Source organism: Grammomys surdaster, unplaced genomic scaffold (genome assembly GCF_004785775.1).
Source record: "Grammomys surdaster isolate TR1022 unplaced genomic scaffold, NIH_TR_1.0 67, whole genome shotgun sequence".
In the NCBI taxonomy this organism is placed as follows: Eukaryota; Metazoa; Chordata; class Mammalia; order Rodentia; family Muridae; genus Grammomys; species Grammomys surdaster.
Genome location: NW_021604569.1, coordinates 8,410,263 through 8,429,979, shown reverse-complemented (window position 1 = coordinate 8,429,979; position 19,717 = coordinate 8,410,263). Strand labels below are relative to the sequence as shown.

Here is a 19,717-nt window from a genome sequence, read left to right as displayed (position 1 = left end):
ATTTTCCTGGCAAGGGCTTTTGTTTTAGGATATGGTCCTTTAAATTGTCTATCAAAATTCATCTGTTCAAAAAATTTTTTAATTTTTTTCCAGAAACTCTTGTGAATTTCACTATACAAAAGCTAAATGTTTTTTAGGGGGGAAATAATTATTTTCCTTTGTATGAAAACATAATCTTTAACTGGAACATTTTTAGCATGTCATGAACTAAAGCCGCCAGTGGCTAAAGTTGTAATAGTCAGGACTGTTCCTTCAATGTCCTTCTACTGACAGCAACAGACTTTAACTCTGATTATAACCAGAATAATAAGACAATATATTCTTATGTCCTAAAGTTATAACTCAAAAGAGAAAAGAATCTTCATAGAGAATAAATTGATAATTTTTGAATCTGTTAAACTGTAGATTTTTTAAAATGTATTTTTCACGAAGGCTTCATCAAAAAAGGTAAAAAGCTTTTATTTTGACAGTGGCAGAATCCTAGAACAGTAGTTCATATCCTGGTAATACATTACAGTCGCCTGCAGAGCTTTTGAGACTGGGCCACCAGAAGACTTCCATCAGACTCCGGTCAGGAGGGGGCATCAGTAATCTGTTTCGGGTTCCCTAGGTGATCTCGTGTACATCCAAGTTGAGACCCACTGCTTTACAGCAAACTTAAAAAAATGAAAGCGGAAGCCATCTTTTTTGCATAACAGACCATGGAAAGGATAAAGCCCACATACTGCAGCAAATGAGAGTTGTAACAGAGAGTCTAAGTAGAAAATTGGCTTACCAAGCTGCTAAAAAGTAAGAAAACAAAGGAAGCAGAAATCAGCGCTCTGTGACCAAATTATCTGTCTTCTGAGGGAAAACATTTTAAAATTTATTTTATGGGTATTAGAAAATGCCTGGTCCAATTTCACACCACAAAGTTCTAAACAAATATTGTTTATCTTAATTAGAAGCACAGAGCAAGAGGAATTATGTAATCTAAGAAAATGATGCTTTTGAAAAAGATATATGATAAGTAACGTAGAAAAAGGAATTTTTATCAGCAAATTCATTAAGAGCTCATTTTCTGGGCTTGGAGATGATTCGGTTGCAGTTCAGCCCAAGGATCTTAGTTTGATTTGCAAGGCCAAGTAAAGAGCCAGGTGTGAGCCTCACACTGGGGAGCTGGAGACACAGGGTCCCCAAGGCTCTCTGAGCAGCCAGCCTAACCTAGACTACCAAACACCAGCTCCTCATTAGAGACCCTGTCCCAAAAAAGCAAGGTGGATGTTCTGAGGAGTAACACCTAGCAGATCTAACGCCTCCCCGGACATACCAATACGTATACATGTGCACACATCCATGAGCTTGTACATACATGTATAAACATGTTTTAGCAGGTTATGTATGGATTATCACGTTATATGGAAACATTTTCATTTACATTTCTTTTTACCCTTTTACTTTATTTTGAGAAGTTTTTATTGTTTTCTTCTGTCTTACTGTTCACTTTGACAAGAACGTCATGACAGCTCATTCTTCCCTTTTACGTTTATGCAGCTGTTGTAGCTTTTGTTATGTGCTCACATCAAAATATCTATTGAGAGACCGCATGACTTTGCTCACCAAAATAACTACGGACACATACACAGAGCTACGCCATCTAGGACTTGTTAGATCTAGATAAATAAAACCTCACAAACATATTTTTCTTCTTATAAGATGTTTTTTTGTTTGTGTTTGTTATTTGCTTGGTTGAAACTACTCATGTATCCAGGGTGTCCTCGAGCTCCCAGTTGTCTTGCCTCTGCCTTCACTGTGCACAGGCACACTGCCATATCCACTGTCTCATATGAATGAAGCACTGTTTTGAGACTCTTTTTTAAAGAACAGTAACTGATGGGAAAGGATTTATATGTCTGACTATTAGTGCAGTACAATTTGGCAAGGAATCCAGAAAAAAAGCCAGAATATTTATGAACACTATGGACAAGGTGCAACTGTGTTAGCTTTTAGTTAGGTATATTCTGTTTTATAGAATGTGAGCTTTGTATGTTTTTTTAAATACTGGCTTAATATATATTTATCACAAAATATAATGCATATAAAGCAAACCACAAAATTAATGCATAGCATAATTAGCTATTACAAGCCAAACACCCTTGGAATCAGCCTCCCCGTGAGCTCTGTCCTGTGCTGTATCAGTTTTAACTGCAACTCTTTTCCCCAAGGGAATGGTTGCCATCAGCTTCATCCACTTTGTTATTTGCTTATATGGTCTTTACCATCTGTGTGTACATTCCCAGAAAACAAAGCATTATATTCACTTAGAGCATTCCAGGGTGTATCTTAATCTACAAGTTTCCACTAGTCTGTTTCTTTTCTTAAAAGGTTTCTGCTGCAACTCTAGTGTCCGTGGACTAGGTCTTGTTTGTATCTGTGTGGCACCCTTTAACACGTTTCTCTGCCCTCCCACAGTTCTCTGAGTTTATAGCTTTGGTGGGAATCTCTGGAGTAGTTGTTCTTTTAGCATCAGGCTCATTTGCTTTCATAGCTGTTTCTGTTTTTTGATGTTAGCTATTGATGTTTAGTTCCAAGGGTCATGGATTCATGGTAATTTTATAATTAATTTTATTTTCATTAATTATTGGGACTCTTTTGTAAAATGACACCTCTATCAGCCATAATGAAGATGTTTGATTTTAATTTTTAAAATAGCATTATTAATTCATAGATTCAAACACTCTATTTTATGTTCATAAATTATAACTATATCTTTTAGAAGATTAGGTTACTCCATTTTCTTTCTAGCAAAAGCATCTTCAAATTGTCCTCTCTTGTTATGATCGCAGCAATCTTGGTGGATTCCCTGCTGTTTGGTGTGTGGGTAGATCACACTCATTTTGTACATATGCCTAGGCTAGAATCAGCCATTTCTCCAAGACACTACTTTTTAAAAGTAAAATGATATTTTTTAGTCTAAGTCATGAAAGAGAGACATTAGCTTGTTGTTTCTGGGTTGGTCATCATCTACATTTCTTTAGGAGCAGTATTTGTATACTTAGTAATAGTATATCCATATTGATACTGCTAGCTCAATACTACAGAGTTCTTACATTTAATTCTTCTGTATTACTGCTACATTTCTATGTTGATACCCAAACTCCCAGTACAAGAATTCAGCGAATGAGTTAGATCCCATAATTTCTTATTTTCTATATTTTATCTCACACATGTCTTGTCAAGGTAACCACCCTAATGTCACCACTAGGATTTTAATTGTTGAGGCCATTTTGCTCGTTTCTCTCATTTTAAATAGCCTAAATTATTATGATATATTTGTTGAACGTAATTATCTCTTTTAAAATTTTAATCTACTGTTCATGGGTATTTTGCTTTGCTATCTAAAAGAATTGTCTGCAGTATGTGGAGATTTAAAGAGATTAAAAAATTAAGGTACCATTGCTGCTACTTTCAAGATTAGGGATATATGATAAAACTTTTCATTAGCACCTACTCTGTGTTAAGTGTCTATGTTTGGGTCTATGTGTTTTTATTTGTATGTATAGCTATTGGGAACTGTTTGTTGAAAAGATTGCTTTCTTCATTGGTTTGCCTTTGCTTTTTGTTGAAAATCATTGGCTTTCTATTCTATTCCATTAAGCATTTGCCTATTCTTTGATGAAGTAAGTCTTTGATATATTGTATTGACTACTATAAAAAGTAGTTTTGTAGATTGGAAGACTATATTAATACAAACATGTAAGATTATAGCTTACCCATGCCAATAAGTATGGATGAAAGAATATTCATGCTTCCTGGTAGACATGTTTATATTTCTAAGCCTTTTAAATGCTTATTAGCATTTATACATTCATCTGTATACAAATGTCAGAATTAGAAAATGTTAAAAATAGGGACCAAATGCTACTATTTCTTTCCAGAGTATTTTTTTACTTTTAATTGTTTATGTATGGTATGTGTATATGTGCATGCCTGTGTGTATGTGCCTGAATGTGTGTGTATACCTGTGTGTGTGTGCGCACGTGCGTGTGCACCTGTGTGTATGTACCACAGTACACATGTGGAGTTCAGGGGAAAACTTGTGGGTGTCATTTTTCCTTTCATCATGTGGCTTCAGGGGATCAAACATAGGTCATCAGGCTTATTGGAAAGTGCCTTTACCCACTGAGCTGTATTGCTGGCCCAAATCTCACATTTTCTTTAGATGCTATATTTGATTGGATATGTAGAGCCATAGGGAACTCTCATTTGCTGCTACTTGTAGAAGTTAGTAGATTGTGATACAGAACAACATGGACATAACTGAAACAATTAGAGGTGAGTCTCTGACACCGTGGAAAGCCAGTCCATGTGTATAAGGAACCTCACACAGACTGTTAGTAGGTATAATAGCATCATTTTCAGTAGTAAGAAAGAACTAGAAACAACTTAATATCTGTTGTTCTTTCAAGTTTAGCAATAAGGAAGCACAGGAGAAATAGTAACAGAATTCAACATATATTAAGCATGCTATATATGAAAACAAATACTATATTTTGTTTTAATATACAGTTGATGAATTAAATGTTGAAACAAGTAGATGTTTTTCATCAGGTTCTAGGTATCTCATCATGTACCTCAGGATTATAGCCATTAACTAATATGAAAAAGGGACTGTTTCTCCCTAAGCCTGTGTGCTGGTCTTTGTCAATTTGACACAAACCTAGACATATCTTGCAAGGAAGAATCTTAATTGAGAAAGTGCTTCCATAAGATTAACCTGCAAGCAAGTCTGTAGGGTATTTCTTAGTTAGTGACTGTTATGGAAGGGTCCAGCTAATTGTGGATAATATGGACCTGGGGTATATGAGAAAGCAGGCTGATCAAGCCAGTAAGCAACACTCCTTCATAGCCCCTGCATCAGTGTCTGCCTTCAGGTATCCACCTTGGTTTTCTGTCCTGACTCATAAGTTTTTAGATGAAATAAACCATTTCTTCCCCAAGATGCTTTTGGTCATGGTGTTTATCACAGCTATAGAAACTCTAAAGTAGCCTGTATTATATTTTTATTTAGTAAGATTTTAAAAATATGCTTGCTTCCTGTGGAAATATTTTTTGTGTTCTTTGTGGGGGGGGGGGGCTATGAAAGTAATGAATACAGACCCAGGGCTGCCTGTAATTTCAACTAGTCTAGTGTCTGAGGAAAGAGGACCACAAGTTCAATACATGCTGAACAACTGAATGAGATCCTACGTAAAAATTTAAATAATAGGCTATAAACATAACTCAGTGGTGGAATGCTTGCTAAACAATGGGATACCCTATGTTCTTTCCCTGATAACACACACAGAGACACAGACAGACAGACAGACAGACAGACACACACCAGCTTAAATCAGGCAAACAAAAAATATATTTTATGGTACATTCAAAGGGTGGAATGCTATATAGAAGACTAAACTATATTTGTGAGACTTTCTTAAATTTCAGAAGGATAAATTGAGCAAAATGAAATTACAGTATGAAACAGTTTAATAACATTTATGCAAACCTATAAAACAGAGTGATTTGATGTTCTATATGGCTATTCTAGACTGATGAATAATAACATACATAAGGATAAATACCACATTCATAACAATGTTGCCTCTGGGGTGGGATAGAAGGAAATGGGGCCTGGCAGGCTTCAACTTATATGTGATATTTTATTTTTAAAATTGAGGCAAAAAGATAGTATTTCCTAAAGCTGTTTTTCACATATTTTTCTCTCTACTTTTATGTGTGTGTTGAATGTTTCATAAAAAGAAGTAAAAATAAAATGTACTTTTTATCTTCTGTTCCTAAAAATTCTGCAAAGTGATGGAGAGAATGTAGATTTCGGAATAAATCCTAGTGATAAGCTAAGAACTTCTGGCTGCTGCATAATCTTTTAAGTAACCTGTTTACCTACTGGTGAAGGCTTCAGTGCCAGAAGAGGCCTCTCTTTAAATAATTTTCCTGATTTGCATTTTGGGTGACTTTTAAAAGATTCATGAGAGATACCCTCTCTAGCTGAACATGAAACTTGAAGACTTGCGCCAGCCTCTAACTCACTATGATTTCTTTTCTGCTTTTTGTTCTTTCTGAGTGTGAAGCTATCCTTCTTGAATGGTCATCAGTCATACTGACTGATATGTGTAGCAACCTGTTCGGGTCAGTCAGCAGGGTCTCCAGCGCAGGAGTGAGGATGCACGCTTCCAATTCCCGCTGTGTCCTTCACTGTATCCCGCTTACTGGAGCTCCAACGTTGAGGCGCCACTTTGTAGCCACCCGAGTTGCCTCACGTTCGGGGAGCCACTTTGTACCGGCCCGTTCTGCTGCTCCGGTCCGCGGGTCAGGGCCTAGCAAGAGAGAGAGTGGAGACGGAGACGCGAAGAATGGAGACAAGACAGGGAGTCTGATCAAGTCTCTCAAGTCTCATTCATTGGAAGGAAATCCTGGGTATTTATACCCTTTACCACGTGCCTTGCCCTCGTGGACAAGCACAGCTGAAGGCACTACGTCATGTGCCTTGCAGCGTGGAGATCACGTGCACCTAGCTAGCTGTGAGGAGACCACGTGCACCTAGCAGTGTGGATATCACGTGTACCTTGCAGCTGGCGGCACTAAACAGCAAAACAAGATATGTGAGAAAAACAAGATGTTTATCAGAGTGTGCTCAGCTGTTGTGGGCTGTTGAAAACAAGTCTCTTGTCAGGGTATATGGCCTGAGATGGCTGCAAAGATGATAGCTGCTTTCGGCTAAGAGTCGGCTCCCAACAATATGGCTTTCTTTTCCTGCACTATTCTTGGGTGAATTTTATCTAATTATTTTCAGATTTTGTGTGTGTGTGTGTGTGTGTGTGTGTGTGTGTGTGTGTGTGTGTAGTGCCTTCAGAATTCCCTAGGAACTTGCTTTGTAGCTGAAGAATGACTTTCAACTCCTGACATTGCTGCTTCTCCCTACCAAAATCTGGGATTATATATTTGTGCCACCATTCTCTGACAAAGTCAGCTTCCTTTAAAAAAATGAAAATGAAGGTTCACCATAATGAACCTTCCAATGGTTTAACTGAAAGCAGACTGATTTAAACTTGGCTAAAACCATTTTCTTTAGGAGATTTTAGAAACTCACCTGGTTGTTTCTTCTGTATTTTCTTTCTTTCTTTCTTTTTTTAAGATTTATTTATTTATTTATTTATTTATTTATTTTATATATTCACCATTGCTCTCTTCAAACACACCAGAAGAGGGCATCAGACTCCATTGCAGATGGTTGTGAGCCACCATGTGGTTGCTGGGAATCGAACTCAGGACCTCCAGAAGAGTCACTGCTCTTAACCACTGAGCCATCTCTGCAGCCCTCTTCTGCTATTTCTTAGCCTGAATGTTTACATTTTTAACATTTTCTACTATACAGTTTTAATGTACACACAGGCACAAACACACGCACATAACTATTGGGCCATGCTCAGCCCTCTTTTGGAATGGAAGTCTCCCCCACTGGCTACCTCTGACGTCTGACGTCTCTTGTTGGCATTGACCATTTAAAATAAATCAAATCAAACTTCCCTCTCAAAGGAAAAATTACAGATAGTTTTCTCCTGCTTTCTTCATGTTCCTCCCTTGTTGAGTTTTTGTCTTCATGGGAAGGCAGAGAACATTGTCTTGGATTTTCATACTTTTTTCTGACTTACCAAATTTTGAGTCTTTTCTTTTTATCCCTCAGTAATTTTATCTTATTTAAAATGTATTCAATGACTTATTGAGCCATTGCCGTACACCAAGTACAGTGCTAAGTCTCATAAATCGATGAGACGCACTGAGTGTCAGCTTCCAATCCGTGTTTTCTCTGTATGTAGACATTCTTCCACGTGTACTTAAGTATCAACTATAAGTCCTAACGAAGACATACAGACCTTATTCAGTGATCAGCGCCCTTCTGCTGCCTGCAGACCTTGCTAAAGGAACTGGGCTTGCTTTTCAGGGCCACAGTAAAAGTGACTATTAAGGGTGCTTCTGTCCCTCGCATCTCAGTTGTCATTTTTAATTCTGCAGCAATCCTACAACATATGTGAATACAACCTTTTCTGAAGAGGAAACTAGAGATGTAGGAGGTGAACTTGCCCAGGACTTAGGACTCGAGCAGGGCCAAAGTGCTGCTTCTCTGCCCTGTGCTGACCTTGGAGGGATGGTTGGGTTCAATTAGGATCAAATGCTGCACCCAAGTAGATAAAATACTTTTTAACAAACATGTATTTTGGCTATTCATGTTAGCAGATCATTCTGAGAGTTATAAACACACCTCTGTCTGTTCTTTACGTAATTTTGTCAAAAGAGTCCAAAATACTATAGTAGCAAATAGTGGTAGATGGGCAGTATTAGCTTATATTTGTGTAAGTTTTGTTTTGAGGGGGCAGTTTTATTTTAAAGATAATTTACCATTTACATTTCAAGAGTACACTATTTTTAGAACAATTTAATTGACCTAAGAATGAAGCATCCTTAAGCACAACCATCTACTAGGCCTTCTTTCAAATTTCTGTTGTCATACTGTGCACAATGGCTCTTAGAATGCAGGACTGGCAGGACAGTCAGCACATGCATCCCTCTTTACCTCTTTCTTCTTCCCTTTCTGGGGACTCCTCCCCCATACTGAAGGTTATTGATGCTGTGAATCTCATTCTCTTCCTCTGATCACAGGGTGTCCTGCCGAGACTGTAGGTTATCAATATCCCATCTCTCTGACCATTATAGTTCTTATCCCCAAAATATAAATTTATGGCACCCATTTTGTAGCATCGAGATGTGTATGAAGTGTAGCATGGTCCAGGGTTGGAGAGTTAGCTCAGCCATTGAAAGCTGGTGCTGCTCCCACAGAGGGAGGGCTACAGTCCAGTCCCAGGCTCACAGGTAGCCTGGGACTTGAGCTCCACACATGTACATAGTCCCCCCACCACTATACACACAAAAGTTAGAAAGAAAATAAATCTTAAATGTATCACAATACTTTGAAACCGAAGCTTATGTATCTCAAGTGTTGTTTTTGTTTGTTTTGTTTATCTTTTAGACTTTTGTGGGGCTTTCGTTTCTGTTTTGTTTTTTGTTTTGTTTTGTAATGTGGGGATCAAACCTGGGCTTTCATTGATTCTAGGCAAGTCCTTCACTGTCAAGCTACACCCAAGCCAGTGGTATTCTTAGTTATACTATGCAAAACATCTTTTTCCCTTAAGTGGATATCAACAATAGTAGCAAAGCATGACCTGAGTCCTATCAGAGAGGGTCTCACAAACTGGTAGAGACAAACAAAACAAAAAAACAAAACCCCAATACTAACTAACCACCACCACCAATAAAAACAAAAACCAAACAACTAAACAACCAACCAACCAAACAAACAAAACCTTGGAAACCTGAGTCCTAGCCTCTGATCCCTGAACCCTTACCCTTGAATCCTGACCTTACCTTGAAACTTGGAGACTGCTGCCATCCTATTGGGCCCTTTTATTGAGGCCGTCTTGCTGTGAGTTCATGTTTTCCTCAATATCTCATAGCCTTTAGTATCTCCAGTTTCCTTTAGTTTAAAATATCCAGTGTGCCCAAAGGGGTCCATTAAAAGACCTTCAGTGTTCTAGAGGTATATTTCAACTAGTGCTGCAGTGTTTTACTTGCATTATATTTATAGCTTTAAAACAGTTATGGTGAGCTTACCATTAGCACAGTGTTTGTGTCTTCACAGATACAGAACCATGTGAAAACCACAACATAGTTGTGTTTTCAGCTTATAATAAAAATGAGGACATATGACTACCTAAAACAGAAGACTACATATCATAGCATACTCACTGGTTGACGATAGAAAACATTTATGGAGATAGGGTTAGAATATAACCTGGTGACTGAGACAGATGTAGATACTCACAGCCACAGTTGGACTGAGCCCTGGGACCCCTATGGAAGAGTTAGAGGAAGAACTGGAGGAGCTGAAGGGGATTGCAACCCCATAGGAAGAACAACAATATCAACCAACCAGACCCCTCAGATTCCCAGAGTCTAAGCCACCAACCAAAGAGTATACACGGGTTGGTCCATGGCCCCACCACATATGTAACAGAGGACTGCTTTGTTTGGCCTCAGTGGGAGGGGATGCACTTGGTCCTCTGGAGGTTTGATGCCCCAGAGAAGGGGGATGCTAGAGGGGTAAGATGGGAGTGGGTGGGTGGATAGGGGAACACCCTCTTAGAGGTGAAGCAGCACGGGGCTCATGGAGCGGGGACCAGGAAGGGGGACAACATTTGAAATGTAAGTAAGTAAAATAATAAAAGAATATAACCTGGCTGGAAGGGATTTAGAAAACTAGGATAATTTTGGTCTATTTGTTTATTCATTACTATCCGGTCAACATGATAAAATATCTGAGAAAACAGCTTAAGGAAGCAAGGTTGATTTCGGCTCATGGATACAATCATCATGGAGAAGGCCTGGCAGCAGAGGAGCTTGAGGAGGCAGCTGCTCATGTTGCATTAGCATTCAGACAGCTGAGAGCAATGCACTCTGAGTCCCAGGCTGCTTCTCTTTGTCCTCAGTTCAGGACTCCAGCCCCTGGAATAGCACCACCTGCAGTTAAGGTGGGTCTTCCCTCTTCAGTTAATCCAATTTAGGCAGGCAGTCACAGGCAGCTTAGCCTCCTTTCTTCTGGTGATTAAAGATCCTGGCCAAAGCAACTTAAGGGAGGAAGTGTTAATTCTAGCTCATAGTTCAAGGTCTAGTCCATCCATCATGGTGGCCAGTCCAGGCAGCAGTCACAGGGGTTCACGATCAGAGAACAGTGGATACACATGGACTTGTACTCAGCTCACCCCCTCCCTTCTTATGTAGTGCTGGCTTCCTTGTCCAGGGAAATGGTGCCACCCACAGTGGGCTAGTCCCATATCGACCAATGCAGTTAAGACAGTTGCTCACAGCCACTCTCAGAGATATTTGTCACAGGTAATTCCAGGTCTGTCAAGTTGACAGGACTATCACACATCTGCCTCCTAAACAATTTCTTTAGAGCTATCTTGAAATTTCCTCTGCCAACAAAATAGGCCATTGTTTTTTAATTTGCCCTCATTCAGGTTTTAAGGACATGATAAATTGTTTTTTGAAATAGCCTCTAGTCTGATTGTTGATGGAGCCCTTGTTCCTGTCTGAAAAGCCTCACAGGTGAGGACAGTCTGTAGTGCCTGCATTTTTTATTTTGTATTTTTTGACATTCAGATCTCCTGATTTGCTATGACAGCATTCTCAAACTGAGCTCCTTCCAAAAGTGATTTCCAATGCCTTAAATATCACATGATCAGCAACCCTGCTTGCCTTGAAAGCAACTTCCTACATGACTTTTCTTATGGCTGTGACAGAATACTGGACAGGACATAATTTTAGCCTTCCCTAGAGGGTGTGGCATGGTAGTGGGGGAGCCCTGACTGTGGGGCCATAGTGTGAGGCAGCTGTCCACACATGGCAGGCAGGTAATAGAAAAGCCAGGCAGTATCTTCAAAAGCCTACCCCTAGTGACTTATTTCTGCTACGTAGGCCCCTCCCCGAAAAGTATCTACTACCTACAAAACAGCTCCACAAAGAAAATCTGAGCCTCTGGGAGAGGATTTTATTTTTGTAAATGCTATATTTCTAGGACCAGTGTTTAGTACATAGCTTATACTAAAATATTTACTAAACAAAACAAGAAAATGGAAACAGGAAGGTGGAAACAGGAAGGGCACTGGGGAAGGAAGGAGTTTGGTGTGACCTAGTATGGTATTTTGTGTTCTAGGCAAGAGATAAAATTTAAATCATTAGTCAGTTTGTTTCCATTAAAAGATTTGAACAGGAAAGTGAAAGCAAAACCATGCAGTTTAAAGATCGAATTAGTACTGATGTGTTAGGTTAATTCTTAAAACATTAAGAGCTGGGATAAGAGCTCAGTTGAGAAGTACTTGGCACCCCGGTATGGAGGCCTAAGGCAGGATCTCCAGCACTCACTTCAGGAGTTGGTGGTGGTTATACTTGTAATCCCAGTGCTAGGGAAGCAGAGACAGAAGGATTCCTGGGTTTTCTGACCAGCTACTCTAGGTGAATTGGAGAGTTCCAGGTTCAGAGACACTGATTGCAAAACTAAATCAAAGAATGACTGAGGAGGATACCTAGCATCTACCACAGGCTTTTGTGTGTGTACAAAAGATGTACAAACTTAGGTCAATGATTACTCCCATTCCTGGTCAGCATTTCATAACATTGCCACATGTGCCATTCAGAAACAGTTAGACTCACAAGGAACTGTTAAAATAATTAAATGAGTGGCAACATCCCTTCAGATGCAGAGACCCACACTTGGTGGGTCTTCCCCGAGGAAGAGAGAGAGGAAGGTTTGTTGAAGCCAGAGGTGTTGAGGTCACCAGGAGAATATGGCTCACAGAATCAACTAACCAGGGCTCATAGGGGCTCATAGAGCCTGAAGTGATTATCATGGGGCCTGTATGGGTCTGCACTCTGTCCTCTGTATATATGTCATGATTGTGTAGCTTGATGTTCTTGTGGGACTCCTAACAGTGGCAATGGGGCATCTCTGACTGTTTTGTCTGCTCTTGGAACCTTATTCCTACTACTGGGTTGCCTCATTCAGCCTTGATATGAAAGTATGTGCCTAATATTAATATATCTTGTTAGGCTATGTTCAGTGGATATCCCTGGGAGGCCTGCTATTTTCTGAAGGGAAATGGAGGAAGCATGGATCTGGAAGAAGAGAGAGGTGGACAAGGGACTGGGAAGAATGGAAAGAGAGAAAACTGCAGTGGAATGTAATATATGAGAAAAGAATATGAATAAATAAATAACTTTAGTACAGTTTCACATATAGGAGAATGACTTCAGTAGTGTTGGACCAACCCAGAGACAGATCTCAGTCAAATATAGTCAGATTCTGCATTCTGCATGGGTACATGTCCTTTTTTTAAATTTTTTCCTTTTTTCATTTGATTATGTGGTCTGGAGTCTGACATATGATGACAATAGGTTTAGTTTTGAATGAGTTAATTCACTAGGTATGTGCCCAACTAGAATAAATGAATAAATAGCAAGAGAGAGAGAGAGAGAGAGAGAGAGAGAGAGAAGAGTTATCAAATCAGTAGTGCTCAGAATACCCTTTGGAAACAACTGAGCTTTGTCCCCATGCTGAAGCAGATGTGGTAGAGCGTCCAGTGCCTCATCCCACTGTAGGCCTGTGAGTCCTTGAACAGCAGTGGCTCACTGTCCAGCTGTCCTCAAGTGCAGCGAGCAGCCTCTCCCAGACACGGGACAAGTGCACAACTCTACTTCCTAAGCCTGCTTCTCAGTGAGATCAAATTTTTATCAAAAATGTTCCTCAATGTTTCTCCATCATTTTGTGGTTTAGTTTTTGAGCAAAGTATTTAATGTCACTCCTGCTTCCCACTATTTACATATGAGTAAGTAAGTAGCCTGTTTTCCTTTGTCTCCTACGTTGGTGTTTCTGTGGGCAAATAAAACAAAATTTTTTGTTTTCTACACTAATGATGCTTTTAAATTGTTTTTCACAAGGTTTAAAATATATCTTATTAATTTTTAGTTTCTTATCTCATTTTAAAGCTAACACATTATTTCTATTGACAATTTGTTTATACAGCAATCTGTCATACTTTGTTTTTATCATAGCAAAATAATTTTGTAAGACTTTAAATAGAGTGCCAATGCTTTTCCCCTTTGTCTACCTAGGCAATAATTTACTATTAATAATCTCAAAATTGGTTAGAGTAGTGGGTGGAAAAGAGATTATTAATCCTTTAAAGTTTCTCTGACTTCTAAACATATTCTGCTAGTCTTATTATTTTAATAAAATTTCACTTTACTAGTTTTTATATATCATTAGACATATACAACTTTAATTGATTTTCAGGCTTATTTAAAACTGTTAAATTTAAAATCATATAGTTCAATTCCTGCAGCTGTGCTGAAATCTGTACATGCTCTGTGTATTATTGTTTCCAGCTGTTGCTAAGGTGCAGTTTCAGGTCTTAAGTAGATTCTGAATTAAAACCTGTCCTGTGCTTGACAGCTGAAGCAAAGCTAAGGTCTGTCTTAATGTATTTGGCACAATTCTTACAGGTTCTGGGTTCTGTTCGCACAGAATGGAATCCTTTAGATGTTCATTTTGGCACCAAACAACCGTATCAGGTGTTTACAGTGGAGTGTTCCATCAGTGTAGACAAGGAGCCCATGGCTGACAGCTGTATCTATGAATTTGTCCGGAACAAACTTCATTGCGTGTCAGTTACCAGAATACCACTAAGATCGAAGGCCATCAGCTGCTGCAAGAACTCTACAGAAGACAAACTGATCGTGGGCTGTGAAGACTCGTCAGTAATTCTCTATGAAGCTCACCGTGGAGTGACTCTCTTGGCCCAGGCTGAACTTAGGCCTTCATTGATAAGCTGCCACCCAAGTGGCGCCATTCTGCTGGTTGGCAGCAACCAAGGGGAGCTACAAATTCTTGACATTGCTCTGTCCCCTATCAATATCCAGCTTTTGGCAGAAGATTGCTTACCAAAGGAGACTCTGCAATTCAATAAGTTCTTTGATGTTTCAAGCAGTCTTGTTCAAATGCAGTGGATAGCTCCTCCCATTGTATTCCAGAAGCCTAAAAGAGGAGAAATCTGTGATCTCCTCTTCCTCAGGTTCAACAGAGGACCTTTGGGTGTGCTGATGTTTAAACTTGGTAAGTCAAGTAGCCTGGTAGGCGTCTTGTTTATGTTGTGACATAATTAAGACATCAAACTATTCTTCAAATGTAGATTTTCTGCTTGTCATCCCATAAGAATGTCTGCCTTTCAGTGATTGCCTATAGGTTCCTTGAAAACACTTGGGGGCAGTTTCTAACTAGCAAAGAATTAAATATCTAAGACTTTTGCATTTGTGCTAATTGTCCATAATGATTATTAAAAAGTATGAACTTTCAGAGCTGGAGCCCAGAGGTTAATACTGTTTACTGTTCTTTCAAAGGACCTGGGTTCAGTTCCCAGCACCAACATGGTGCCTCACAACTACTTGTAACTCCAGTTTCAGGGGATCTGATGCCCTCTTCTTGATTCTCTAAGCACTACACACATGTGGTGGACATAAACTCATGTAGACAAATACACAGTAGTTTTTAAAATCTGAACATTTACTTCTACTGTTTTCTGAAAGAAATTGTCTAAAATAGTCCATAAGAAACATGTAGATTAGAATTTAAAAATTAACTTCTGTGTTCATTATGAAAGCCTGTGTTATAGAATATAACACTTTTTTATAAAAATTATTTTAGATTATCCATGTTTGTTGCTGTATAGGTTGGAATTGGGTAGAGCAAATGTTTAAAAAGAAATAAGTCAGATATTAGTTAAAATTTACTTAAGACCTTTATGTAACTTTGTGGTCCTGTTTTTTGTTTGTTTGTTTTCCTTTTAGATAGAAGTGTCAAAGAGCTTTCTTGCTTATAGATTATAAAGTAATAAAGCTCATTTCCAATAGGGATCCTTAAAGTGCAGTATTCTGATGATCACTAGCCTTTCATAGCTCTGGATTGCCAGGTTTGTACTGAAAGAACAAGAACTACTTTAGGTAGTTTTATATACTTTAGCATTCTTTGAGGGACTTAAGTTGACAAAAACATTTTTTTAATTAAAACATATAAAAATTATATACTTGAAAAGATAAATACATTTGCAAACCTTGCAAGATTTGCTGTGGGTGCAGAGTTAGATTTTAAGGACATCAAGGCTTTTGTCAAGCAGCAATGACTTCTCTCTTTTCACACTGCTCTACCTGCCCCCAAATTGAATGCAAAAAGTAAGCCTAGTGGAAGTGACCTGGCTGATCCGAGGACCGAGTGCATATAAAGACAGCTATGTTCCTTGTCATAGGAGAAATGCTGCTGATTCGTCTCATAACCTTAAAATTGTTCACAAATGTTTGGAATCTCCGCTATTATGAGATAACCCAGTTAGACTTTATCCAACTACATTTTAACAGTTGTATGTCTCCATACACAACACTAATTAAAGCGGATGTTTGGTGTTTTTCATATCTATTAAAACATACACAATTTCTCTGTCTCTCTTTCTCTTTCTCCTCTTTCTCCTCTCTCTCTCTCTCTCTCTCTCTCTCTCTCTCTCTTTCTCTCTCCTTCTTTCTTCCCCCCACCCCTTTAAATGGTTCAGTTTCCTGTCAAACAGAATGCTGTCTGTCCATGCATACCCAGCATCCCTTCCACCCTCCCTTGTCCGCCTCCTCACAACAGCTTTGCAAAAAGCACAGTTTTGTCTTCCTATCTCTAGCACATTTGCCTTCTTACTAAAGTAAACAGGCTCTCAGTGTAGGGATTTAGAGGGCTTCCTGCTAATTGCCAGCTTGTAAACTTAATTGGACTGTTTCCCTGGGCACTGTTCCTAAATCAATTAGGCAATGAGTTGGCTGTCACCTCTTTTTCCCAAGAAGGTCTCTTGGAATAAAATTATCCAATAGAAGTCAAGCACTCAGATAGAAAGGTGATAACTTCTGCAACTGACATTTATCATTTAAATTGTATTTTCATTTAAGTTTACAGGACTGTGTGTTAACTGCACAGTCTTCCAATTTAGCTCTTTGGAAGAGCTAAATGTGGAATATCTAAGGATTTTTAAAAAAGCTTTGTGTCCCATTTTTAATGTATTATGAAATTAATATTTATATAAAATTTTCTTTCCTGGGAGTAGTAGATTACTTGAAATAGTAGATTCCAACCAGCATTAAAAAAAAAAAAAAAACAGAAAACCTAGTTTTAAAGAACAGATTTTTCTTATGATCTGCTACTAAATACATCCAAAAATTAATATACTTCTTGAATTAACACAGAGCTGATTCTGGGCATCCATGTGGCATTTTCATGTATAATTCAAGTTACTGCATATGTAAACAGGTAGTTGCATGTGCGGCTCTCCCAAGAGAGAGCTTTATGAGACTTTTTCTCAGATGCTTGTTATGCGAGCCTTTGGAAAATTTGACATGAAAGGTATAGCTTACAATTTAAAATTGTAGAGACAAACCATAGATCATAGCCTAAAATAGGATGCTGTCAATGTAAACATGGCAGTGGCAGATGCCAAGTCAGTTAGCATAATGCTGTGGGAAACTCTTAAGGTTGGGTGCTCCATCTTACTCTCTTTCAATAGTCACACAAACATGGTAGGTATGAAAAGGACATCTTCTCAAGATGACTTACAAGAAGACTTCTAGATGCATGCTTTCCTTGGGAAGCAACTAGAAATGCCATGCTCCTAAGGGGAATTCCAGTAAGTATTAACTGATATTGGTCATAGGTGCAGAAGTAGAAATAGAAGCTCAGGAAGATGCTAAGCCTTCATTTCCTGAAGGAGCAGAAGGGTTCGGCCTTCTTGGAAAAGGCTGACACCCAGCTAACTCACTCCAGTTACTTTATTCAAACATTATACAAGGTTAATTGGAGCTGGGAAAGGTTCCAGCTACCAAAGTTATCTTGCCCTTGCTGCCTGTGAGAACAGACAATCCACAGAAATCTGTCCCTTTTGACCATGGCTAGCCATAATCAAAAGTAAGAACTCCAGGATTATGAAGAACGTCTTAGAACCAAGGTTGGTGCTGCTGCAAGTTCTCAATGTAGCACCAAGTGCAGACTTTCCAGGGAGACAACATTTCTTCAAGGTTCCAACAGCCTCAGAACAACTTCTCAGCCTCTACTGGTTGACCCAAACATGACAAAACATTTCACTCAAAGTCAGACACAAAGGCTTTACTGTTCATATGTAAGTATTGCATTCTATAAAGGATATGTATACTATTGAGAATACCTATGGTATGCTCATCCAAAACTCCACATACAGATACTGAAGTTAGTTTTGAGAGGCACCTTGCTTATTATGTTGAGATTGTAAAGCTCATCCAGTCTAACTACAACCATTTCTAGCCCTCTCTGCTTTTTAATTTCTTTAACACCATCAGCTCTTCTCTTGACTCAGGATTTCACCTAGTAATTTATTAGCACTGCATTGATCATATACTCCCCCTCCTCCATGCCATTTCTTACCTGTGTGGCATGCAGGGCTAGGACATCTATTCCTCTTGTTCTTGTCACTGCTATTGCTATGGCACCATTATGTTGTTATCCTTCCCACCTACCAGGAATCTTAGTAAATAGTGCATAGAAAGGCCCAGGTTACCTCATAAGAAACAAATCTTCCTTCGCAGTCTTTTTCTTTTACTTCTGATGTACAGGCATGCAACCATCATTTCAACCAAACTCACTTTTGTTCTTATATTCTCTATTTTAGTAGATGAAATAATTATTTAGTAGAACCTCCAAATCAAAAACATTTTACCTTTGAGAGTCCTCTTACACCTCTAAAGCTGGGAGTAAGCTAAATAAACCTAATATCCTTTCTTTCAGTGAGATGTTAAATTTCCAGGCTGTGTGTGTGTGTGTGTGTGTGTATGCATGTGTATTGGTCTGTCTGTCTATCTGTGTATCTATCTGCCTATCTATATGTCTGTCTGTTTCTCTAAAAAGCAAGAAGTATATAGGTTCTTTTGAGAAAAAAATTTGTAAATAAACCTTGTAAAACGTAATATTTTCTATAAATGTCATTTTTACTAATTGATCTTAGTATTTTTTAATAGCTGAGTAACATTGAGTTATTTCTATATTATTACTTACTCAACACATGATGGTAGTTAAGTGTCAAATGCCAAATAGTATATGTTTTCTATATTTTATATTGACTATTCAAAGAATAGAGGAGGAAAGGCTTGAAATTAGGGAGATAAGTGGAAAGGAAGGTGTCAAAAGAAATCAGGGGAGGAAGAGAGAGGGCAGTGTAGGCATAGATACTATGGCATGCTTTCTCTCATATATCCAACATGAAAGCACAGGGGGCTATTGAGGAGAAAGGGAATCAGCAAGGCTAGATGTAGAAAAATATATTTTAAAAATCCTGGCATGGGGTTTCTTCCCACATTAATCCATTTATGTTCCTGGATGAATGACACACACACACAGCCTTTATATTTTAATATGCCTTAAGCAGCACAATAGCTGGACAACTGCCTACCCTCCATGCTGTTAGAATCCACTTTCTATCATTATCCCAGGTTATCACTTACTATATTTCATCTGGGCTGCTCTTAGCTCCAATTGGCCAGCCTACATGGCCACATTTTTATGGCTCTCCTAACCCATGGCTGCTCTCCTTTGTCTTCTTCTGCACATTCTTCTATTCCATGGCAGATTCTTCTTCTCTTCTCCCCTGCTCCTTTCTCCAAGCAAACCAAAATTCAACCCCACCTATGTATCTTCTGCCCAGCTATTGGCTGTTGGCATCTTTATTCACTGACCACAACCAAATAGGGGTAGAGTCACTCAGTGTCATACCTGAGGACTCTCTCCTTTGGGGCAAACAGCCTTGGGGACTCCAAGTTAGCATTAGAATACAAGCAGTATTAGCCCAACCCACTGCAGCTTGAGGTATGGAAGGGCTATGGGTTACAGAACCAACCAAAGTACAGTGATACATATGTAAGGCAATATAATAATGAAATCTATTAATTCTGGAAAGGAAAGAAAAGACATGTAGGGATTATATGGGATGCTCCATCGGCTTTCATGATTCTTGTCATCTCCAGG

At 38.8% G+C, this 19,717-nt stretch overlaps 1 protein-coding gene across 2 annotated transcripts in view; it reads left to right on the top strand.

The window, feature by feature from the left end:
* The window catches only part of Wdpcp (WD repeat containing planar cell polarity effector), a 292,940-nt gene that overhangs the window by 123,821 nt on the left and 149,402 nt on the right, over positions 1 to 19,717 (top strand). For both annotated transcript variants that reach the window (XM_028778483.1, XM_028778475.1), the window contains exon 10: positions 14,152 to 14,761. In XM_028778483.1, coding sequence (XP_028634316.1) covers positions 14,152 to 14,761 — 610 coding nt within the window. The remainder of the gene's footprint in view (positions 1 to 14,151; positions 14,762 to 19,717) is intronic.